The sequence below is a fragment of the Terrapene carolina genome, unplaced genomic scaffold (assembly GCF_002925995.2).
Source record: "Terrapene carolina triunguis isolate 2854851 unplaced genomic scaffold, T_m_triunguis-2.0 Scaffold136, whole genome shotgun sequence".
NCBI lineage: Eukaryota > Metazoa > Chordata > Testudines > Emydidae > Terrapene > Terrapene triunguis.
The window spans coordinates 11,705,114-11,730,658 of NW_020664487.1; the positions used below are offsets into that span (position 1 = coordinate 11,705,114).

A 25,545-nucleotide genomic window follows, 5' to 3' on the forward strand; every position below is an offset into this window, starting at 1 on the left:
TCATTTTGAAACATGGTCAAAATGAACCACTTTGACTTTTAAAAAAATCATTTCTTTGGGCCAAAACTATTCACTTAATTCACTTTAATTCACTCAATTCGTGATTAGTTTCAGTGGCCCAAAAATGCATTTTTCAGCCAATTTACTATTTGCTAAAAATAATTCACTGAGCCCTAGTCCCTGACTTTTTTCCCTCCAGAGAACTCATGTGCATGGACTCCAGCAGAAAGCGCTGAGCCACTATTCTCCTGCTGCAAAGGTGGTGGAACGCAGGGCGCCGGAGTTCTTATCCCAGCCCGTTTTATTTAAAATGCTGATTTGAGTTTGGTGCTGGCTCATAAAGCATCATCTTGTTAGTTCTCTCAGGCTAGCCCCGAGTGTGCACTCACTTCTTTATAGCTGGCCATCGAATGTGACTGAAAGGGACGTGAAACTGAAGCAACAATGTTCTTGGCACATTCAAGCCAGACAAAGTAATAACCAAAGCAAGAATAAGCTACAGTCAAATGACTTATTTTCCCCCCTACTTCTAGAAGGGGGGGAGATCTAAGTTTTAACTGATATGCCAGGATTATTATTATTGTGAAGGGGATTTGTTCAAAATTCCCATTAGTCTTTTGTTGGATCAATTGATTCATGCTCTGGTTGTTATCTCTTGATGCTCTCCCCAAAAGCTTTCTCCAGCGAAAACAATGGTGTTTCACAGCCATCGAAGTAGGTGGGATCTTTGTTGTAACTATTATACAAGGTCTTCAGAGCGTGTTAACCTCTTGCTGCATTTGGAAGCAGACTTTTAGATTTTCTGCCACTGGGATCCAAATTAAATGCTGAAGTAAATGCCTCAAAGGTAAGTGGCGGGAGACAGGTTGAAAACAGTTTTATTACAGCCATAATTTACCCAAGGAGTGTCCTGCTCCTGGTAATAACCTTTCCAGAGTTGTAGGGTAACATGCAGTCAATTACACCTGGCACACTACGATATTGGGTCATCTATATATGTGAAGGGCAGCATTATGTTACTCTCTTGGCATTCCTTAGCTTTTCTCGCGGCCACAGAACTGCATACAATAATACATTACCCACACTGGACATGGACATGAAGAAAGCTAGTGTTACCACCACCACATATAGCATCACAGAGATGACATAAATACTGCACAGCATAAGGACAAAATTCCTGTCTCCTCTATTCTGCTTACCAGGGCAAGCTTATTTGTAGGGGGCTCTTCTATTAGACCAAGTAGCAGATCATCAAGCAAAGGCAGATTAATTTGTGTTGGGGAAATAACAGGCCTTTTAACTAGTGACTTGGCTTTCAAGAAGTATGTTGTCAGCCAGATCCGTAACTCAGTGATTTGAATGGGCCTATTCAGATTTACACCGGCTGAGGAGTTCGCTTGCATATCAATTGAGCATGATGGTGGCTTCGTGAGTTTTCTGTTTTCTTTTTTAAAAAGCTCTGTCAAAATATCAACCCTTTGCTTCCAGTTCATAATAACTGCACTGTCCTGCTGCTTCATCTTTATGGAGTTTTTTATTGAGGTTTTTAGCTTGGGTGTTTTACATGTGATTGTACAGAGCATTTAAGGAATAGACACAGAAAAGAATATACACAGAGGAAAAGGAAACGAAGCAAACTGCTAGTAGTTAAGAAAATGTTTTGTTGGCATGTTTTTGGGTAAGAATATCACCAGCTGAAATGTGTACATGAATTATATGATTGATAAGTAGCAGGCACCTGTAAAGCTATTTCAGTTTGGAAACAAAAGGTTTCCAAATTAAAACTAACTTGGCTAGTCTACAATGTTTCCGTGTTAAATAGAACATATTTCCTAGGACGTCGTATACATACTGTTTCGTTTAGCATCCATATGTTCTTACAACTTGCCAAAAATGAGTAGCTTCTATAGATACCTTTTCCTTCCTGTTTTGTGTATCAGTCTCCAGTTGTGGAGAAACCCATAAGATTTTGTTACATAAAAGCAGGAAGTTCTGACTCTTGATTAGTTAAAAACATTCACTTGGCAAGTCTGTAGATCCAACTGTTTGCCTGACCAGAGTTCAGCAGTAGGGGAGTAACGTTAACCAATAAGACTGTATATGTAAGTTAGTCTATACTGACTCATTCCAACTGAGTAGTGAAAACAATTATTCACTTCTGATGAACCACTTAGAAGGCACATGCAAAGTTCCTTCTGATTGGCTCCTCCTTAGAAGTGACTTGATGGTTCTTTTTTCTGAACTTCAGTCATCTTTTCCTGTTCAGTGCACATGTTTGAAAGAAAAGCTCTTTCCCTTTATTAGCCCATGGCTATTGGGCGGCATTTTCCAACCATGGAATTTCTGAGGCGAACGCTCAGAATGTCCGTAACAACGCACACGCTGGGTTCAAGTTTTGTTGACTGAACGTCAAGCTGTTTATTGCTCCTCCTCAGGGAGACTAAATCTCCACGGACGTCTGCGTCTGGCACCAGGGGATGTTCAGACACTGGTACCAAACCTCCAGCTGAATTGGCCCTAGCACAGCAGGAACGGGCTGAAATGCTAGAGTGATGGTTACTGCTCAGGCACTGCTGCTGCACTGTAAGGTATATGAGTTGCTTTGTACCGACTGAGGCCTCTGGGTTTGTAACTCAAACCCTCTGGGGACCATGTGGTCTCCCCTTTATCACAGCACCACCTGGGACAAATCATGGGTCCTCTTCTTCCTTTTTAACAGGTGAACGTCATCCACCATACCCCTAGTTACTCCCCAAACACACACACATGCATCACCCATTCTCTCCCTGTCCCCCCGCACACAGCTGGCATCGCAGAGCAAATTCAGGGCAGCGAGGAGGAGGGAATTACCCCGCCTTGTTGCCAGGCTGTGGGAGCAAGTGAATGGTTTTGGAAGAGGTCCCAGATGTGTTTGAACCAACCCTAATAGCTGCTTATTGTGGCATTGGCTCTATCCATACGCTTTGAGCAACATCTTCTGAGCTGTGCACATTACACGTATTATTCTACACTTACATTGTATTCTCACTTGGGTTTGGCTTCTAGCTGCATGCTACTTTCTGGTATACATTTGGGGCGAAGACAAGAGGAAGACTATAGATGCATGCTGCTCTATCGGGCTATATTAGAAAGAAGAACCAAATGAATGATGACGAAACATGCAGGGAAACAAATACTGTTTTAAACTCCTCTGCTGGTATTGGTGGGAAGAGAGGAGGGACAAGGGAGAGGAGGAGAATGGAAAGTAAAATATTTATAAAAACTCTTGACAGCGTTTTTAATATTTTCTCTATCGTTCCAGATTTTCCTTATCCTACAAATAAAACGTTATATACATGGAGTGATGCTTGTGTCTGCTAGCTTAAAAGAGCACCTTTCCTAGGTGCTAGGAAGTTGCTCTCAGTGATTTTTACCCTTTTCCATATGACACACAATTACACAGAGCCATTTTAGAGTACTCCCTCTGATTCCAATCCTGTAATGACTGCACACCAGAGCTCCTGAGTAGGTCACAGGGATATCCACATGTGTAGTGATTACTGTATGAGAAGGCCTACAGTGTACTCAGAGTGCATCAAATTTTGTCCAAATCTTTGGAGCAGAGCAGTTTTGAAAGATAACCAGCTAGTGTCAATCAATGTGACCTACACTGATTTCAGTGGTGTGAGGCTGACATATATCAACTAGGGATCTGGCTCACTGACTGCTGTGGGAGTATGCAAATCTCTGGTTGTTTTGATCCCAGACCAACTGCTCTTCCAGATGAAAATAGTGTAAATTGACCTAACTTCAATGACGTATCAGGAATGGTCAACAGTTTCCCCGATCACAGAGCTATTGTTAATTTTGTCTCTGCTGATCTCCACTTCAAAGACTCAAAACAACAATGCAGAGGAAATAAAAATCAGTGCTTAACAAAACAAGATGATCTGATTTCAATGTTGTGCCCTGGGATGTTCAGAATTATAAAGAAGACCCCCAGACTGCATTACACTTCTAGGCTTATTAATATCTTATAACATTTCACCCCTGCAATAGTCACTAACCAAAATCAGCATCAAGTGAGGTTAAATAGCTACAAATAAATATGAGCTTGCCTCCTTTTCAGTTATTTTTCATGGAGGAGGGACACTAGCAGTGATCGCAGTTCAAGCTTGTGTGCTCTTAGGGTCTCCATAGCCAGTTTTTAGAAGGGAAAGGTATCTTTTTATTCCTGTTTCTTGTGGAAGTCTGCAGGGTGTTCTGTTTTGTGTATGCTGTTCTGCGCAGGTGTGTGTGTGATGCAAGAAACCAGTGCGACTGCTACGTTAAGGATGCACTATTACAATTGCAAAGCTTGGCGGTGCAATTCAGTTTCCAGTAACATTACGTAGCTGCGCTATTTTTACATAAGCAGCTATACATTAAGTTAGTTCGGGCCAGATCCTGGCCCCCAGCCCTCCTGCTTTGGACAACTGGAAGCCAGTTTAGGCAGCCGCCTGGGGTTTTGCCTGGTGGCATAGGCCCAGCATAGTAAATCCTACACCTCTGCCCCTTCCTGTCTGCAGTTTTGGGGTGCTCTGACAGGAAGAGGGGATGTAGCCATACTACGGCTGCGTACTACTGATCCCCAGCTGCAGAAGAGACATTTAGAAGCCAGTGCTGCCAGATGTTATTTGAGACAGCCCTGATGGGAGAGGAGGAGAATGGAAAGTAAAATATTTATAAAAGCTCTTGACAGCCTTCTTTTAATTTTTTCTCTAGAGTTCCAGATTTTCACGATTTCTCTAATGCAAATTATCTCTGCAGCAGCCTTGATGCCAAACAGGCCGGACAGAGACAATCTGCAGTCAGCCTATAGACAGAGGGGATGAAATCTTAGTGAGTGCCAGCGAGCTGTCACGTCAATTACCTATAGCTTGCTCTGCAACATGCCCACACAAAGAACTACATGGAAGTAATCGCTGTCTACACTCCGCTTCCCCATCAGAGAAGGTTGGTTGGGAGGGATGGGATGGGAAATGGGTGGAGTCGGTTCGGTTCTCTAACATGCAGCCCAGCAGCAAATTACAAGGATCCCTGCATCACAGCACCTCCCAGGGCTATTCCTGGAGAATGCAGCTTACCCACTGCCTGTTGCTCAGGGCTATCTAAAATCACAAAGCAGACACCATATAATGCTTTTCATTCTTCCCCCAATCCCAGCAAAGTAAGCACTCCCGGTAAGGATTGTGAACAAGATTTTTCCAAAACGGGATGTCTGAAGTTAGGGGCCTAAGTAAAAGGCCTAGTTTTCAAAGGTGCAAAGCCGTCAGCAGCTCCACTGAATTCAGTCACTGTTGAAAATCAGGCCACTTATTCAGATACCTAAAAATGGATTTAGGAACCTAACTTCAGACCAAATTTTTCAAAAAGTGGGAGCGTCCATCCATTTATCCATTTTTTGTTGAAGCCTGACCCCCTCCTTTTGTTTTCTTTAAGTGTGATCAAGGTATTTTTAGGCTGGAAAGATGTATTTCTTTTTTCATTTCCCCATAAATCAAAAAGGCAGATGCATTTTTTCAGAGCCTTGGGAAACAAAATTCCTTCTAGTATAGGCAAAGCATACAAATTCAGCCCAAAAGCTTCCTGTTTTGGAAAGTTCTGAGCATGTTAAAATATAAACTAATGTATAGCTGAAACTGTAGCATTCACTGCTGCTGACTGTTGTCTCTCTCTCACAGGCATGCCCGTGTGCACACACACATCTAAACACACACTTCAGTTATTTTTATCTGCTGTGCTTTCCAAATGTTTTTTGTATTCAAAATATTCTTATACTTGGAAAGTGCTTAGCAGCTTTGACGTTCTCACTGCTACATGCAGAAATTTTCAGACTCCAAGGACTGAATTTATGAACTTCAGAGTTCAATTTTACGTACTGCAGCTTATGCAGATGACATCAACACATTGTAGCTCAGTTAAGATCGGTACTCATTGACACAGGATAATCCATGGTGCTGCGACTGTAGGTCAGCATACAGTAGCCTTCACCATGTCAGTGTCCAAATGGTTGACACAACGTGGGACCATGCCTTAAAGTAAAGGTCAAGAAATAAAACCAAGCAACAAAGGCTTAAAACTGGGCACGTTCAGTCCTGAGAAAAGAAGTCTGAGGGGGGACCTGATAACAGTCTTCAACTATATTAAGGGCTGTTATAAAGAGGATGGTGATCAATTGTTCTCCATGTCCATTGGCAGTAGGACTGGATGTAACGGGCTTAATCTGCAGCATGAGACATTCAGGTTAGATATTAGGAAAAACTGTCTAACTCCCAGGGAGTTAAGCTCTGGACAGACGTCCAAGGGAGGTTGTGGAATCCCCATCAATGGAGGTTTTTTAAGAACAGTTTGGACAAACACTCACCAGGGATGGTCTAGGTTTACTTAGTCCTGCCTCAGTGCTGAGGGAATTAAGGTCTCCTTCCAGCCCCACGTTTCTGTGACTGTGAAAACTATGTTGGATTAATTTAATTACGTAAATAGCATTTTTATCCCCTCTGTTTTGTGAGTCAACCTTTTCAATGTCTGTAAGACATCCATAAGAATGGATACTGTAATGCAAGGTTGGCATGGGATGAATATAGACAAGTGTAAAATGAAATGTTTCCTGTACCCAGAGAGTTGAGAAGTGAGGGAAGTTAGAGGAGAGAGCATGGATTGACAAATGAAGGGAAAATAAGAGAGATGAGGGGAAGGAAGACTGTTGAGTCCTCAATAAAGGGGAAGTGGAATGAATACGGTAGGGAGACCATGACCTTGCCAACATCACAAGGATAAAATTTTCACTAGGATACATTGATACAACAATGTATCAACCATAAATGAGTTCTTGTTCTACATCAGACACACCAGTAAATGCCACCTATATTAACCACTGGCCTTTTATTATGACAACAATCACTGTGAAAGATCTTACCCTCTGCATGAATTTAAGTCTGCCATGTCCCTCTACAAGCATTTTGGGAGTCTGCTGTTGAAGGTTTTGTCCTTCTCAAAAATATATATAATTCAAGCATAGTAGATCATCAACAGTGTCCACTTGACTCGCTGCACTGAAGTTATGTCCATGGAGAATCTGAAATTGTCTTTACCTTTGCATGCGTAAATCTACAGCATGACATTTGTCTCAATCACACTGACCCCATAATAATAAAAAGGGCAGCAAGTTTTAGGGCATCAGGCTGGCAGCATCAAGACCAAGAGGGAAGACTGGGTTGTAGATGTTTCCCACAATGTTACAAAGACAACTGTTCCCAACTGCTAGGCATTGAAGTAGAATGCTGCTTGTTATTGAGTGTAAAATCTAGCGTCTGCAGCCAGCTCTCTGGGGTTACCTCCTACACTCAAAAATGGGGTTCCCTTCAGCATATATTTCCAATCTGAATAAGTGGCTAGCAGAAGCCACCCAGATAACGAGTAGTGTGTGGTGTTGTGTTGTTTGGGATTTCTCAGGGCCAGAGTCTAATACCCTTAAATACTCATGTTGATTACTACTTTATTTCAGGAGTAATGCCACTGAAGTCAGTACAGCAGCTTGCAGAATAAAGTACTACTCAGGGTGAGTAAAGGATAACAGAATGTGGCCTATAGTCTATAACTGTGTAGCCAACATATTTTGTTCATCGAACAGGGAAAGCATGCAATAATGGAGACATCACCTACCCACCCCCAAGTCCTTCTTCTCTCACTGAAGTTAATTGGAGTTTTGCCACTGACTTGCATGGAAGCAGGACCAGACCTTGACAGAGCAATGCACAACAGCTCTATGAGAATTAGCATCTGAGTCACTTTATAGTCAGTGCTGAGTGTGCCCTGAGGCACTTATTTTTGTTGTCAATCTTTCTGTTCTATTGTGTTGATTTTTCTAACTTACATATTTTGTCTTTGGGAAAGTTATATAATTGTGCTCTATTCAAAAATTAATTTCAAGGTGAGTTGGAGGAGAATTTGGTATGGCAATACACTCGCAAGCAACACAAATAAAGGAGACACCCCAGATTGGGAAAGTAATTTATATATGTCTTCCCAGTTAAATACTCGGAGGGACCATCAAGCTCCTGTTAGAAACTGGAGGTCTTTGTAAAGTGGCTGAAATTGACCATGGAATAGTTGGGAGGATCCAGTGGGTTTTTTTTAGATAACTTGTTTCTCATTGGTCCACACCATTAAAATGTAAAGACCACAAAGGGTGGCTAGGGAGACCTAATGTGGACTTGTTTTACTCTTTGCCACACTACCAGCAGATTGTAACATCAGAAGAACCAAAGTACCAAAAAGATATAATGGATATTGCAGTGCTAAAAAGGTACAACACATGAAATACTGTACTCAAATTATCTTCATGTCATAGGCTAGTTTAGACAGTAGAAACCCACTAGACCTATGCAGTAACCCGCTAAAAAGCAGGCTCACTTCATCTCATCCCTACCCCAAGACAAAGTACACCTAGCTAGATTATCTAGATCCTTCCAGTCAGCCATAGCTATATAATTTTTGTGCTTAAGTTATTCATCTAGGGCTCCTTTCCTTGGCTCTGCTCACCCGTGGCCTAAAGGAATCAAAACTCTCGTACTGAAGACAGGAAGGGAGAGAAAAATGAAGAGAAAGTTTAGTCGTACAGTACATCCAGTATCTTCTAAATCTTAATCAGTTGTTTATTGGTTGGCAAACAAGTTTCACTTTTACAACAAATATTAGTAATGAGGTCATTCAACTTTGAGACCATACAAAATGGATCATAAATTAAAAAAAAATTATAACCTGTGCTGCTAATTTACCTCCGGAAAGCCTACATTACTTCAAATCCTGTCAAATAAATAAATTTCCTGTTAGGAAACTAATGAACAGAGGATTTTTTTAATCACTTCAAAATAGTTGGTTTTCAAATTCTTGTTATAAGACAGTCAAATTTCTTTTTTTTTTAACCACTGCAGTACATGTGCCTAGATTGGGAACCAGACTGAGGCCTTAACTCCTACAGGGATATTGTTTTCACATGCAGAAGCCCAGCTATAACTATAAGAGATCTCTTGGCTTCTAGTACCGTGCCTACTGCCTGGGTGAGGGACGGCTTGCCAAATACGCTTCATATTATTATTATTATTATCGGTTGTGCACTGTAAACATAAAGTTTGCCCTGCTCTAATCTGCAAAATTTCTGTTGGCAATACACCGACTGAAGAAAGAGAAAGCATGAGAAAAAGAAAATTCCATTGGTTGGAAAGAATTTGTGATCGTATTACTAGAATACGAGCCTTAGAAAGTGACTTTTTTTTTGTTTTTTTGTTTTGTTTTGTTTTTTTTTTGCCCAGTGAAATTTTTAAAGAAAACAATGGCAAAAAAGGATTTATGAAAAACCTTGCTCCTACTGGTAGACAAATTTGCAAGACCAGCACAACAGAAAAAGTTCTTTTTTTTTTTCCACTACATTAACAGGGACGCAAGTTCTGGAGGAACAAAAAGCAGACTATATGTGCAATGCTAGTATCTGTACATTACATAGAAATTGTTCAATTTTTTTTTCTGCCATTAGTTTTTTTATCATCAGTTAATACAGCAAAACATAAAATATGCGCGTAGCATATATAATTCTAGAATTCCCTTCCGTTTCATTAGATTTTGTTTTGTTTGCTCCCACAGCTAAGCGCGCTGCAGTTAAATCAAGTTGTGAGTGACCAAAAACCATTATGTGATACAGATTCATAATAAACAGTTTTGCTATTTTTTGTTGTTGTTTGTTCTTTGTGCAGCACTCCCACCGAGATGCGTCATCACTACTAGTTTCAAATGCACGTTTTGGCCTTTTATTTTTGTTTTAAATCAGGTCCTCAGTAATAGTAGCAACAGAGCATCAAGGATGTTTAAACAAACACAGCATAACTCGAGAAGGCCACGAAGTGTGCCATTATCTGTTGTATCTCTTTCATTAACATAATGAAGTCTGTCTGAGAGAGGGAGGGGAGGAAAGGGGTGGAATTTCATCAGTTATTATTCTCCCCGGGCTGGCCTAAAAATTCCAGTAAAAAAAAAAGTCTGACCGTTTGTTTGTTTTTTAGAACAGCACGAAGATTTAGGAGTACGCACAATATTACCACTGCTTGTATTAACTCAGAACAGTAAACCAGGTGTTAGGGAGGAGAGGGAGGGGATGTTGGTTGTTTTACATTTTTGCTTAATCTTCTATAGACTAGTGACCAAGTGAGCAGGTCCTTTGGAACTCCCTTCGGGGGAAGTCCCGTCTTTGCTCGGTGGGACTATAAAACCATCACTGCTGCCTCGCCCCAGCTGGTAGTAAGTGTGTAGCTGATGGACGTGGTTCCTGGAGCCTAGATTTGGCATGCTTTTGTAGTACACATCGTCGGCATCACCACTTTTGGCCGTGGGGGGGTCGGTCTGGGTGCTGGTGGTAACGCTTTCTGTGACGGGCATGCCAGCCAGCGTGGGCATGCTGGTATACAGAGAATCCCTGTTGGGCGACTGGTGGTCTTCTGTGTGCTCGTTGGTTAGCAAGGGGAAAAAGCTCTCGCTGTTGTCTTGCGGGATCCGTCTCCTGGTGTAGTGGTGCGGCTGGTGGTTCTCGGCGGAATAAACCCTCGGCGGCAGCAAGGGGGCGTCGGACTCTTCGTGGATGAGTTCCAGGCCCAGGCTCTCCTCGTGGTTGAAGGAGGTGGCGTCGTCGAGGACGATGGCGTCGTCCTCGGTCGCACTGCCAATGTTGTTGACGAGTTTGTTCACCAGGTTCCTGTTCTGTTCGCTGGAGCGCTCATGGTTGTTCAGATAGGAAGGGATGTAGTTGGAGGTGAGTTCCTTCAGGATCTTTTTCTCTAGGGCAGTCTCGGTGTGGTTGTTATACCCACGGTCAATGATTTGCACACAGTTGCTCAGGTACTCGCCACTGGCGATGCTGTAGCTGTTGCCGTGGTTACCATTCAGTGGTAGAGTATCCATGACACTTGTATCCCTGGCATTGTTCAGAAGCCCCTCTGAAAAACATCACACAAGAGAGGGTGACTTGGGCAAAACAGGACATTCGCGCAGGACTCGTACAAACATCACACTGTCTTAATCAATCAGTGCTGCACTGTGTTGCTACGTTAACACAGCAGCTGTGTAAAAATTGATATCAAACAAAATTAAAAATTAAAAAAAAATTAGATTGGGTTTGATAACAAAAAAGCTTAATAATCTTTTACATGGGAACAAGAGCTCTAGCTAATAAGATTAAGGTTTTTCCACTGAAAATGATATCCGGTATCAGGTATTGCACTGGATTTGTCAGTAGCTTAAGTGAAGGAACAGCCCCTCTCCAAATAGCTCCTGTTCATATCACACATAGCTGCTCCCAAATGCTATCTCAGCTTCTTTTATATGTCCCTTAAAACTAGGAAATCTATGGGGCAGATGTTCAGCTGGTATAAATTGTCCTAGCACCACTGATTTCAAGGGAAAGATGACAAGTTACATAAGCGGCGGACCTGTATTTACAGCGTAGCTAGCCCATTTCCAAAACACGGTTTAGTAAACTGATTGCATACGTGAGATCTTGGGGGGAAAATTCTTACCTTCCTTACATTTAATGCGACTCCATTTGATGCAATGGAGTTGCATGGATATAATTTATAATTTTTGCTTCATGGTGACTAGCTTGTGTATCTGTGTTTGATTTTTTAAAATTATACATCACATCCCTTCTGTTACAAGGGCATGACCAAAATTATTTGCATGATGCTGTGCTGTGAATTTTATATCATAGTCCTATGCTAGGGATTACAGTTCTGTGAGCGTTGTTATTGCTAAGCTCCGTATACTATATTCTTTCAAAAGCCGCTTCTGAGTTTCACTTTTTCATTAGGTAGCTTTGTTCAATAGCAGGGACAGTGCATGCTGTAAGGATTATGGGCACTGTAGATTTGATGGGGTGCATTTTCATCAGGGCTGCTTGGGTATTTAGTCACATAATTCCCATTTGCATGAGTCAGCCAGTTATAAGCTTGCCTGCCATTTTGAAAATGTATCCCTGTAATGTTAGGACTTCTGACCTACAACAGGAAAAAAATACATATATAACTGCAGAAACTAGGCCAGTGCCTTCTGGGAATGAGTTGGTTTTGTTGAAACTATTTAATGAACTATATACATTTCCATAAGCCTACTAACGTTGTAAATAAAAACCAGGGAATTGAATCTTCACTCACTTACACCACTGTAGATAAAGCGTAACTGCTTTGAAGCCAGTGGAGTAAATCCAGTTTAAGTGAGAGGAGAATCGGGTCCTGGCATGTTAAGCTATCATGCTAATGACTATTGTGATCACTAGAATGAACACCCAACATGAGACTGTATGAAACTTTCCATGTGTTTTTTCAGTTAGTGCATTCAGATGCTGCCAAAAATCACAGACAACACTGAACCAGCAGTGGTGGATTAGAGCAGCTCTGTGTTGACAACAAAGATTAATGGTCATTCACATCAGCAAGAAAAACTCTTAATACACTGCTAGTGTACCTTCTGAAAATATAGGATTCAGTCTATATCTGTGATGCAGTCCTTTCAGGATATCTATCGAAGACTGGCAAGTGCTACTGCAGACTTTGTTCTTTCTTTGAGTGAAATGTCCTGAATATGTCATCCCTATTTTGGATTTCTGGTGCATACAGTATATTGTTGTATCATGTATTTCCAAACAAACAAGGAAAGTTATGCATAAAATAAACTAGCCATCACAGACATAGAACAAAGCCATTTATTTTCATGTTAGAAGGTCTCCGTAAATGATCCACAACGTTTAAGGAAAATAAAAAGCAAATATTTTTAAAGGACTGTATGTAATGAGTGATTGTTACTACAGTGTCTGCTTGATGGTCATGGCTGAGAAACTTATGCATGAAGACACTGCTTGTTATTTCTGCTGCCAATGCATAGAATTGGAGGCTGGAAGATTCTGTAGGAAAATAAAGTGGATGGATTGCATTTGAAATAGAGTAAGTTTCATAATGAAATATACCATATAAATTGATAAAAGGTTTATGACTTTGCAAATAAAAATGTTTAATTTAAAACAATGTAACACACACACACACACAGTTACACGAGACTTAGAACCTATGTTGGGTAAATGACACAAAAAAGAAAATAGACAACAAAAGCATCTAATCTGTATCAATATATATAATATAACTATATATATATTAATCCATATGGTTTTTATTCTTTTGTTTTCAGAATTGTGAGAAATGAACCATTTTTAATAACTACATCATCTATATGTGATGCAATAAAAGTGAACTAAAAAAATTACATTTGATATGCAATGTTTAGCTTTACTCCCATACTTGTCTCTCTGTAGGGCTCTAAACGACAGCATGAAGAAAAGGAAAGAAAAAACAACAAGTAAGCTTACAGCGACAGTAGGAGAAACATGAGTAAAAAGCAAATTGATGATATGCAGAAAAAAGAGTTAACAGAAATAATTTCCACTGCCCAGAATACATGAATCTGTTACATGGTTTGTTGCACGTTAAAAAATACTGACATTTTAGACAAAAAAATGTTTTGAGCACAATAATAAACGTTACTTTTAAAAAAGATCCCTTTTTGAATTTTTTTCCATCTCAGTTTACATTTTTAGGGTGCAACACAAATCAAGAATAAACATCTGGAAATGTAAAGTTTAAACTGGCAATCCCCACTCAGAAAAACAGACACCTTTAATGCCATTAGAATGAATGTTGTTACTTACTGTTAGTTATAACCACCCCGGCAGTTGAAATTGAAACACATTTCCTTGCTAAACTATTGTGTCTTCCATCTTGTGCACACACTGTTTTGTTACTGTGGGGTTTTGTTCATCCAGGGCGTGCTGGCATTTTAAAACCTTTTGCAACGAAGCATTTATTTATTTGTTTGCGTTTGCTTTTAAACCAAACACACTAAAGATGAGGATGAAGTGTTAACTTTCAATTTCCCATTTTGTATTAGTTTGTGGCACACCTCATTTATGTTATCTTATTTCCTTCTTCTATTAAAATGATCTTTCACAAAAGCTGTTATAAAACACCCATCATTTATCCAAGACTCAAATTGATTTCAGTCTATCCAGTGAAAACACCTCCTCTCTCAGGTCCAAATTGTGGCAACCTCTATGGTTCAGCAAACCCCTCAATTTCTCAACTACTACCTCATTCACTCCTTTATGGCCAAACCCATCCCATCAAAGGAATTGAGAGTCTCACCACTGACTTCTAAGGCCTGACCTGAAGGGTCTTTCCATTGGTTTCAATGGGCTTTGGATCCTAATGGCAAACACCTGTTCTCAGACAAAACTGTGCTGCAGTACAGAGTGCTAGGTGGGCATGTGGTCTGCAAGTGCGCTATACACAGCTCCCCCTGATGTCAAATACTTGTGAAAGCAGATTCCCGCAAGCAGTGCTCAACTCTGCTTTTGCAAGGGAGAGCAGCTGCAGAGATTCCCTGCCCAGAAATAGCAGATCCAAAGGGCTTGACTTGATTAAGATTTAGTGTCATTTGGCTAGAATGTTTTAGCTAGCACATTATAAAAGTCTAGAGCAGAGAAGGTAGCTAACATACACTGGAACACAGAAATTGCTGCCCTGGTTTGGACCCTAGGTTCATTCAGCCCAGTGCCCTGTCTCTGACAATGGCCAATACCAGACGTTTCAGAGGGAGGTGCAAGAAGCCACCGCCTTGTCTACATTAGAGTTTTAGAACATGTTAGCTAGAAGATGTTCTCTAGCATGCTGTAACCATTAAATCCTAGTCAAGACAAACCCAAATGCGGTGACAATTTGTAGTGCATGGGAAGCGCACGAAGCCATGCTTAAGTGGCACCGAATGGATATTTATAAAATGTGTTATTGACTCAATAGATTATCACAATGGCTCCGTCAGTTTGGCTGTTGGGTCAGTATGCATGAATCCCATGGGATTCATAAGGCCTTTTGTGGAATCTGTATTTACTAACTTGGAGCTGCAATATGGACTCCTCTAAAATTCATAGGGACATACATCAAACACTACGAAGAAACTCCTGCCCAGAGACAATCACCTAGTTTCGAAGGCAATATCTATTACACTTCTTACTTCCCGTGATATATTTATGGTTATCAATAAACTCGTCGTCTCCCAGAAATACCGACTTCAATTCTGCTCCCACTGAAGTCAATGGTAAATATCCAGTGGCTTAACTAGCATCAGTACTCACGGAGTTCTCTTTAATTTCTATTGACTGAACCCTGAACAGGTCTGCTTTTAGCATACTTATAACCTCTCTGGCCCCAGTTCTGCTCCCTTGTATTGAGTAACACCTTAAAATCAAAGGGACTATTTGTGGAATGAGGTTCTACTCAGTGCAAATAACAAAATTAGCAGCTGAGCCTTAAAATTAGATGACCTTTTTTTTTTTAAATGCACTTTCTAGCAGAAACTTTTTGTCATATTTCATCCCTGAGCACATTTGTAGAGCTGAGACACACAGCCAAGAAAACTGGGGATTACAATAAGACAAATTCTGACTCGCCATTTCCTGCTGCCATCCAGATAGTACCTCTATAACCCAGTTTAAAACTTCCCCTGGCTAGTTTTGAAAGCGGATGTAAAATGATGTTAATCTTAAAGCATAGCATCTTTTTAACAGTAACAACCTTAACACTTCTCCAGCAAGAAAATATAAATATTTACATACCAAAACTGTACAGAAAATCAAAAGTTGTGATATAGCAAACTCTTAAAATTCAGAGCAATTCACACTTAATGTTAGTTCCTTTAACAAGAATTAGTGCAATCTAATTTATTGTGAGAAGTTAGTACGGTTCAAGAAATTTATGAACAGAAAAAAGGTCAAATGCATATGCTTTCCCCTTTGCGGTTGGAATTAAAAGACCCTAATGATACAAGTCAATATATAATTTTACCATAAACAATGCTGCATATTACAACATATCTTTATTGCTTGCACTGTTGCCGTTATTTATTCACTTTCTTAGGAGACCCCTTACTGCAAAGGGACACCTTAATTAGAAGAGGAGCAAATAAAGAGAGTTGACATTTTAGAAAGTATTTGTGTTTGAAAGCAGAGTTACTCTCCAATGATTCAGTTGTCTAGGGGGGGAAAAATGGATAAAAGACTGAACTATCAAACTTAACAGATGCAACCTGATGAAGCGTCCAAGTACCAGATTTATTCCCCAAATCATTTGTAAATAGACCTATCTATAACAAAAAGCATCGTGACGTTCATTTACAAACATGGTCTACTCATGCAACCAGAGCAAATAAAGAAGACAAATATATAGGTCACAAGGGAATGATTTTTGCAGTAGAATCTTATAGACTAGGTCCAGCTGACTCTTTGCAGCTATTTGATTCCAGTTTCTAGTTTCCTGGAGCTCTTATTTGGTCTCCTTAAAGCACATGTAGTTTGCATTTATTTACATGACAATACATTTATTACTCCACTCTAAACTCTGCTCTCTTTGGAATCAGTCTAGATTTCTGGTTCCATATCCCTCTTAGAGCTCAAGGGTGTTTGTTTTTTTTAATGCATAATCTCTGATAGATACATTGATGAGCTATTGACAATTTATTTTTCTATATGCTATTCCAAAAGCAATAGTAGCTTTGGTATCAAAGGCCATTTTGACCTCACTTACCTTGAAAGGTGCTCCTCTTTCTAAAATGAATGATTTAACAAAGAAACGAACTGACAACAAAGCGATAAATGGATACAGTGGACAAAACACACACCGATGACTAAAACTAAAGGAATCAAAACCACCACAGATATTTGAATGGATCTGATGAGTGGCTATCAAACTGAAGCTGGTCATTTGGTAGGGCTAGTGAGAAAAAACCTAAGGAAAATGGAAAAATGTACTGAGATGAGAGGAGAGATTATTTATACCCGGTTCCAAAAAAACAAAGGGGGACGGGGGGACAAAGGGAAAAAAGAAAAAATGGGCCTATATAAGCCACATAAAATGGGACTCTCACTAGAAAAAATTAGAGAGAAACTCCTGCACACCTTGTGTGTTGTACATGCTGACAGAAGGGTTGTTATAGACCGCCGATTCCCCGAGCAATGTATTATAAGGGTTGTTAGTGCCATGAGGACGAAGCAGAGCATTGGTTATAAGATGATTAGCCATGGCTCCTGGAGCAGCCCGATAGAAAGACAGAGAAAAAAAAAGGTCAATCAGGCAAATATGGTATAAAAAAAAAAAAAAAAAAAAAAAAAATAAAAAAGGCAAAAAAGGAAAAAAAAAAAAAAGGAAAAAAGAACATTCAGAATGACAACAGTTGAAATAGTCCTGATTACAAGCAGCCAGCTAATTAGACTTGAAAACTATATGCCACTAAAGCAGCACAGATGTTTCTGACAATGCACAAATCCAAGTCGATGCGAAAGAAAATGGATTGGAATGCTGATAACCCACATTTATGGCGGTTTCCCTAGTTGCTCAGAGTATAAGCAAGGATACGACAAAAGGTGACAGTCTACACAATGCGGCGAGGGGATCGTCTCCAGAAAGTGCCATATGAACCAAACAATAACAATGACTCACATGAAAATACATTCAAATTTCACTGTTGACTAGGGCTTATTTACTGGTCACTCGGAACATATATAAAAAAGGAAGGATGGAAAATGTTGGCTTCCATAAGATTCTGGGCACTTATGAGAGCTCTTATTCCGGGAGCAGCTATTTATGTACAATAGGGCAGGTACAATTCTATCCACTGTGCTTTAAATCTACGCGGTAACAGCTTATTGTGCAACAACAATGTACCCTTACAAGCGTGAGCATCATAATTCTTTCAAGAGTTCCTACAGACGGGACCAGGCAGCCCATAGAGATCTTCCTATTCCAGGGCTCTACGTTGCCTTTGCAAATACAATTTTTCACTCACGTCCTCGTTGGCTGTCATTTTGGAAACTACAACCTAGTTGTAGAGGAAGCTGAGGGGCCACAACTCAGCCTGTTCTTTATGCTAGACTTCAGGAGACTGAGCTGCTGGATTTTTGCTCTTCAGCATGTGGCCAGAGACACCTACCTTATGTTTAAGGGAAGGAAGTTGGTTCGTGTGGCAGTGGCTTCCCTCCCCTGCCTTAGCCAATTCGCAGCAGGAATACACATCTATGAGAAGGGGCAGTTGAAAATCTGACACGGATCACAGCATCGTTACCAAAGACCAACCCTCAGACTAGGAGCAGGGAGAAGGGACATTCCCTTGGTCACTGGCCGGAAGAGTTAAGCGCATACATATTCTTTACTTCCTGGCCTAACCTGGTCTATCACACTTCTCTGCCAGGTCAGCAGGCCCTGCAAGAGGTGCTACAGCAGGCAAGAGGGGGCTTGCAGGACAGTGGAGAAGAGAAGTAGGGGTGAAGAAAACAGAATGACACCTCTGCTTCAACAACCTGCTGCGAAGGTGCAGCCCTGGGTGTAGATGGCTCTTCAAAAGGCACCAGCCTACCCTCCCTGCTACCACTGCAGCACCCAAAACAGGCAGCCGCCTCCGCTCCTGAGGTGCTCAGCTCATCTGTGGGGCATGCCAAGGGACCCCCCAGTCACAACAACATGAAGGCCTGCGGTGAGGGTGGGAGGGAGTGGGGAGTTTGGAGGGCAGGGGAGAGTCACTGGGGGAGAGGAAGCAGAACATGACTTGGCAACAAAAGGGAAAAAATGACAGAACAGAAGGGGTTACAAAGAACATACGTGAGAGGGGGAGAGGGTGGCAGCCATTTTGGGGCACAGCTCACGCAGACCCGAGACAGGAGGGTCCATGTGTCACATGGTGCTGTTGGCCCAGGAGGTGGCTCCATGTCATTATGTGCCGATAAATAAATATACGTTATTTGTATATTTCACTCTGTTACAAAGAGCTGGAAACTGCCTACGGTTATCCACTGAAACTCCTGCTTCCAGCTTAACACAGGCCCTTCCATTGGTCTCGTCTGTATAGCACACGCTGCCCAAGCCCTGGAGGCCCAGCCCTGGGCTTGGTGCAGTGCAGAGCTCTGCCACCCCACGGGAGGAGGAATTCTGCCCTTCAGGAGGGGTAACGTTACCTCCTTTGCTGGTTGGGGGGCAGGGATGCCCATGGCTCTGGCCTTGCCCCTTTGGGGGGCGTCTTGCCTGGAGTGGATTTACTGCTGATGGAAGGGGCTAGTGTGAGGAACCTGGAGACTCTCTCTCTATCTTAGAGCACTTCGAAGGCAGTGCAGGTCTTCCTGAGACCTCATCACCAACCCCAGAAGGCACCACCCCACTAATAACAAGCACAACCAGGCTCTATGGGCTGGCCTCTCTGTTGAGATGTAATGCTGATTTTGTGATGCTGACACTTGCCCACCAGGGACTGGACTGAACCCCACCCCTCACGCATCTCACATAGGATACTCAGCAGTTGGTAACATCCGTGGGACTCTACCATGGAGGTGACAGGTTTCAGAGGGGTAGCCGTGTTAGTCTGTATCAACTCCTCGTTGTTTTTACCATGGAGGTGGATTTCCTGAAAAACCAAGCCTCAATGCAACACAAAGTGAACTACCAGGCTGTGTACGTTAGGGCCTACTCACAACATTTCATTTAAATGGACACCTGGCCTCTGATGGGAAACTTGAAAAAAAAAAACATAGTTGATCATACTCTGCAAATCTGACTCTTAATGAATAATATCTCTCCAATGAGAGAGGGACAGAAACTGACCTCACACAGACTGCGTATAAATATACTAAACAAGATTAATAGCAGCTTATTTTCTGTCTTCTTCTTTCTTACTGAGGTCATTTCCATTAAAAATGATTTCATTTCACTGGGGGGACCAAATTCTGCTCTTGGTTACAGCAGTGCCAATCTGGAGTAACTAACTCTGCGGAAGTCAGAGGGCTTAATCTGGATTTATAACGTAACTGAGCACAGAATTTGGCCCTGCTTGTTTCCCCACCGTAAAAGAAGGCTGGGATCATGGACCCAAAAACGGGAGGGTCAAAGCAAACAGAACCTTGGTCTTTACAAGAACATAAAACATAATGATATTTATTATTAAAGTGTTTGGATCCAGCTCCTAACTTTGCCCTCAAGACCCTCCCTTCTGCTACCGGCCTCCTTTGTAAAGCGCTTTCAAGCCTGTGGATGAAAAGTGCTATCTAAGAGATGGGTATTATTATTAATCAATCTCAGAAGCACAATCTTCCCAGCTCCAGTGACTGCTGGGGGGTTCGGGGGCTCCAAATGACCGATAATTAAAGCTTTCATTCCAAAAATAATCATAAAAAAGACGAGCTCTCTTTTCAAAAGGGAGGGTCCGTAATAAAAAAAAATCCAACCCCCTGACACTAGCCACACTTCTGAGTTCCCATCCTGCTTTCTTTGTGACACTTCAACATCACCATGGCAACCACCAGGGCTACTAGAAACGGGATTAGGATTTCAGATGAGGAATGAGCAGCGGGGGCAGGTGAACTCACAAACAACCCTCCTGTTTGCATGAAAATGTCCTTGGTCATAAATAATGAGCAAAGCCAAATATAGAAAACATGTGATCCGAGCAGCAGGGTTTCTAAAAATATCAAAGGTTTCTATAAGACTCCAGCTCCTCTGTAACAAGTGGCTGGGAAGAAAAAGGAGCGAGAGACAAGCGTATTATTTCCCCAAAGAAACAGCGTACCAGACAAACTAGAGCACTTAGCAACAGAGCCTGTGGGAGACGTTATGGCAACAGTGTGCGGACTTCGCTGCTAGGGAAGTGTGTGGAATGGGGTGACAAGCTGGAAGGGAAAGGTGCTTTGGAAGTTGCTAGCGAAGGCCGGGGTGTGTGAGTTTCAAAGTAGAAGGAAGCAGGCTGTGTATGTGAATTGCCTGTTCTGATTCCACTCAGTGTGAGGAACCTTTCTTGCTATGTGCTGCCTGACTTCTCCCTGGCTGTCTGCCCAATATCCTCAGCCAGATGCATCTGGTTCATAGTTTGTATTTATTTATTTATTCACTTATAGCTGGATCCTAAGCTCTATTGTGTTCAATGGAGCAATGCCAATTTACACAAGCTGAGGATATGCCCCCAATATCTTCTTCATGTAGCTAGCAATTTAGTGATAGCCTTCCTTGCATAAAACCTATCTGCTCGGTTTCTCATGGCACTTGCATATTGTGCATATTTGGCAAACAAATAATTTATTTGTTTAGTTACATGTGACTGGTTGTCAGCTTCTGTGAGTGGAAATTCCCGGGGTTCTGTAAGTTGAAGAGATGCTATCGATAGCACCTTAATTTTGCTTTCCAAAACATTGTTGCATTCTACATGCGTGTAAGCGTGTGGCCATGAAGTCGGAAAGAATCAAGGGTCATCCCAGACACACATCTTGGGGTGTCCTTGTCTAATGAGAGGAGCCAACTAAAAACGGAGCCAGTAGCCAAAGGCTAGTAACCATAGCATACCAGGATCAGAAGTTGTAACTCTGAACAACGCAACACAAAGAAACAGCAATACTCAGATTTCTATTTCAACAACGCAAAAGTTCTGATCTAGGATTTGGTTCAATCCAATATATAGCTGAAGAAGCAGCTGTGCAATTCCGATCTAGATCCTGGTTGAGATTCTAAGCACCTTCAAAGTTCATAGATACTCAGTTACAGGTTATCTCTAATAAAGCGTTTATACACTGTGATTATAAACCGAGATTTACCTTGTGAAATGGCACTCTCTTACTCAACACCAGAGTTGGGTGAATAATTCGTAGCAAATAATTGTTTCAACCATTTCACCTCTTTTTCTGTTCATGAATTGTCAGCAGACAGATCACAATTTTCTCAGATGTGTTATTCAGAATGACTTGCTGGATATATTCAGTGACTTATTCTTGGTCTGTGAGAGAGTTTGATATTTTAAAGATGAGCTTTTTGGATTTGTCACGCGATCTCTTTTTGTTGCTGGACTGGATGAGTGTCACTTGTAAGGCCAGATTCCGATACCCTTACTCACAGTCGACCTTTGATTGGGGAGGTCCACTTCAGAGGCAAGTTTATTATTTAACGTGAGCAACTGTCATCTGCATCTGGTCGTTAGAATCAGGTTTCCTCAATGAAAAGTCAAGATGATGAATCTGAAATCTGCATTTCACAAATATTCTGCTTACATTTGTTGTTTTGGCAAAAGTGCCTGTTAGGAAAGTCATCTGCTAGAATATGCACCCAAAGCAAATAAAAAAGGGGTGCAAATACAGTCCTAATGAATTCTTCTATAATCCAAATAATTGTGTGCCCTCCCCCCCTTTTTTATTTTATTCGTTTGCCATACTCAGTTGTACTCAACATACCAACTCTGTGGGCATCTTTGAGTCATAGCTGCTTATTTCACTGACAAAGCCAACTTGGACTGTTGTTAGCAATGCAGAACCAACACAGCTACTAAAGCGGGAGCCAAGTTCTAGTCTTCTCCATGCATGGCTTACTAAGCTAAGTTCTGAACCAGAATCTTTATTATTGGTGGAGGTTTAAGAGGAATGATTTTTAGATCCCAGGCAGCCGGGCTGTCAGTTCGAAAAATCATCTTTTGAATTGTAAACTCAGCAAATTTGATACAGAAGCCGAGGGAGAACAAATGACAAACCCCATGATGCCAGTTTTTACAGTCACTCTTCTGACTATAACTGCCCATAAAGGCTTTACATTGTTAATCACATCAGCCATGCCATCAGGGGCTCGTTCACCTGCACATCTACCAATGTGATATATGCCATCATGTGCCAGCAATGCCCCTCTGCCATGTACATTGGCCAAACCGGACAGTCTCTACGCAAAAGAATTAATGGACACAAATCTGACATCAGGAATCATAACACTCAAAAACCAGTAGGAGAACACGTTAACCTGTCTGGTCACTCAATGACAGACCTGCGGGTGGCAATTTTGCAACAGAAAAGCTTCAAAAACAGACTCCAACGAGAAACTGCTGAGCTTGAATTGATATGCAAACTAGATACAATCAACTTAGGCTTGAATAGAGACTGGGAATGGCTGAGCCATTACAACATTGAATCTATCTCCCCATGTAAGTACTCTCACAATTCTTATCAAACTGTCTGTACTGGGCTATCTTGATTATCACTTCAAAAGTTTTTTTCTCTTACTTAATTGGCCTCTCAGAGTTGGTAAGACAACTCCCACCTTTTCATGCTCTCTGTATGTGTATATATATCTCCTCAATATATGTTCCATTCTATGCATCCGATGAAGTGGGCTGTAGCCCACAAAAGCTTATGCTCAAATAAATTTGTTAGTCTCTAAGGTGCCACAAGTACTCCTGTTCTTTTTGCGGATACAGACTAACACGGCTGCTACTCTGAAACCTGTTATTGTTAAGTTTATCTACTCTGTGTGTATATGAAAGGAGATACCATTATAGCTATAGTGTGCAACGTGAATTGTACCTTATTTCCCCCTTTGCTAGACAGAAATTCACGTCCTTGATGCAAGAGGATATTGAATGAAGAAATAATTTTGGGAGAGTTTAATAGAGAACTGCACATCCATGAACTATATGTATGCTTTTAAACATTCAATGAAAGCAAAGAATGAAAGGGAAGCTGACAGGTGGATGTCACTCAAGTCTAGACTATATCATTCAGGACCACAATTCAAATAACTTCTTGCTGACAGCTGGCTGACAAAGCAGTGCGGAAGGCCTTTAAATGAACTTGAATTGTCTGTCTGGTCTACCCAGTGGGCACCAGAAAGGAAATGCATTCATGTGCTTCTTCAGACTTGGTGAAAAAGCATTACCTTTCAAAAGCAATTAACAAAGTTACTGGAGAGATGTGCCTTTCTCTAGAATCACACACCTGTGCAATTAATAACATACTTACATACCCAGTTTGAGGGAAATGGACCCAGTCTGTTATGCCTGGCTTCAACCCTTCTCCATTCCAGTCTACAACTGACCAGGCCTTAGCCAGCCTTCAAAAAGAAGAAACCTCAACCCCTTTCCCACCCCAGTATGCTATAGTATCGTACAGGTAAGTACCTACCCCCTGCAGCAGCTGGCACTGGCCAGCGTATCTTTCGATGATACATGACCACAGCATCTCTGAGCCTCACAATCTTAAATGTATTTATCTGCACAACACCCCTGTGAGGTCGGAAGTACCACTGTACAACTGCGGAACTAAGACCCAGACTAAAGGCAAGATCCACGAAGGGGATTTAGGGTTACAGTTGCACACCTAGCGTTAGGCTCCCCTGCTGCCCAGTAAAATCCACAGCCCCTGCTTAGGCACCCGGGTTCCCCATTGCCGGGCATGGGGAGAATTAGGCACCTAAGACTGCGATTCACAGAAGCCAGCATGCTGAGCAGGGAGCTGCCTAAACTAGCCAATAGGAAATGCTGAGGGAAGGCTTAGGCACCTAGCTCCAGGAGAAGGTTCAAAGGGACTTAGGCACCCGACTCTGGTCTTGATTCTCAGCCATGAACCCTCCACTGGAGTGAGGCCCCTAAGTCAAGTCAGCCTTTTTTCACCAAAAAAACCCCACAGCACAGAGAGGAGAAGGTGGCAGTGCCTCCCCCGCCCCTATGCCCAATAGCCCAGAGGTTAGAGCGCTCGCTGAGATGTGAGAGACCTCACTCAGTCTGATTCAGAGCTGGAACCCAGCCCTCCAACCTCGGTGCCCTGACCACTGCGCTCTGGAGGATTCTGGGGTGAGTCTCCATCTCCCCTGTTGAAGCTGTTCCACTGGACATGAAATACTTTAATAGTCGTTGGGCCAGAGAGAGAGAGAGAGAATATAACTATATAGCCTGGTGGTTAGCACACTCTCCTGGATGACCTGGGTTCAAGTTCCTGCTTCAAATCAGGCAACTCGGGGACTTTGCCAGCAGACAGCGAGGTGCCTAGTGACTTCAGAGGCCTACAGCTGAGTGGGGAATTTGGGATCTAAATTTCGGATTCAGGTACCTGAAGTGGCGGTTAGGCACCTACATCCCTTTGTGGAGCTAACCCCATGTGGCTTGCATGAGGACACCCAAAAAAATTGAGTCAGAGCAGGGAATACAGCCAGGTACCCTGACCACTGGACCATCTTTTCTTCTGCTGGGGTCAATGATATTGAACTAGACCAGACGTGGGCAAACTACGGCCCGCGGGCCACATCCATCCCGCGGGCCCGTCCTGCCTGGCCCTTGAGCTCCCAGCCGGGGAGGCTAGCCCCTGACCCCTCCCCCACAGCCTCAGCTCGCTGTGCCGCCAGCACTGTGTGAGCTGCCGGGTGTAGCGTATTAAATTGCTCCCCGTAGCAATGTGCTACTTACCATGTACTACTCACGGTTGTCAGTCCTGGTGCTTCGTAAGTAGCACAGTCCTATGGGGAACAATTTAATACACCACATCCCGGATAGGGAAGGCTGTGCCTCCCCAAACAGCCTGGCCGCCGCCCCCTCCCCCCTCCCCCCCCCCGACCCCCCCCCCACACCACCCCCTATCCAACCCCCCTGCTCCCTGTCCCCTGACTGCCC

The 25,545-nt window shown here is 42.2% G+C and overlaps 1 protein-coding gene and 1 long non-coding RNA gene across 12 annotated transcripts in view; one reads left to right on the plus strand and one right to left on the minus strand.

Annotated features, from left to right (window-relative positions):
• Positions 1-25,545, minus strand: part of ADGRL3 (adhesion G protein-coupled receptor L3) — a 518,922-nt gene that overhangs the window by 18,499 nt on the left and 474,878 nt on the right. For 6 of the 9 annotated variants that reach the window (XM_029911929.1, XM_029911931.1, XM_029911927.1 and 3 more), the window contains one exon: positions 8,987-11,003. The exons of 2 other annotated variants lie outside the window; for them this stretch is intronic. In XM_029911929.1, the coding sequence (XP_029767789.1) occupies positions 10,201-11,003 (803 nt within the window). In that variant the 3' untranslated portion in view covers positions 8,987-10,200. Of the gene's footprint in view, positions 1-8,986; positions 11,004-13,314; positions 13,371-25,545 lie in introns of those variants that run through there. One more of the 9 variants, XM_029911934.1, reaches the window with a different exon arrangement.
• Positions 1,197-14,271, plus strand: LOC112102519. Of its 3 annotated transcripts, XR_003899845.1 has the most exons (5): positions 1,197-1,428; positions 4,789-4,974; positions 7,526-7,579; positions 12,392-13,001; positions 13,367-14,271. It is a non-coding gene; the product is annotated as an uncharacterized LOC112102519 (long non-coding RNA). The 3 variants fall into 3 exon arrangements; XR_003899844.1 differs by lacking the exon at positions 12,392-13,001; XR_002907755.2 differs by lacking the exons at positions 12,392-13,001; positions 13,367-14,271 and adding an exon at positions 8,955-8,985.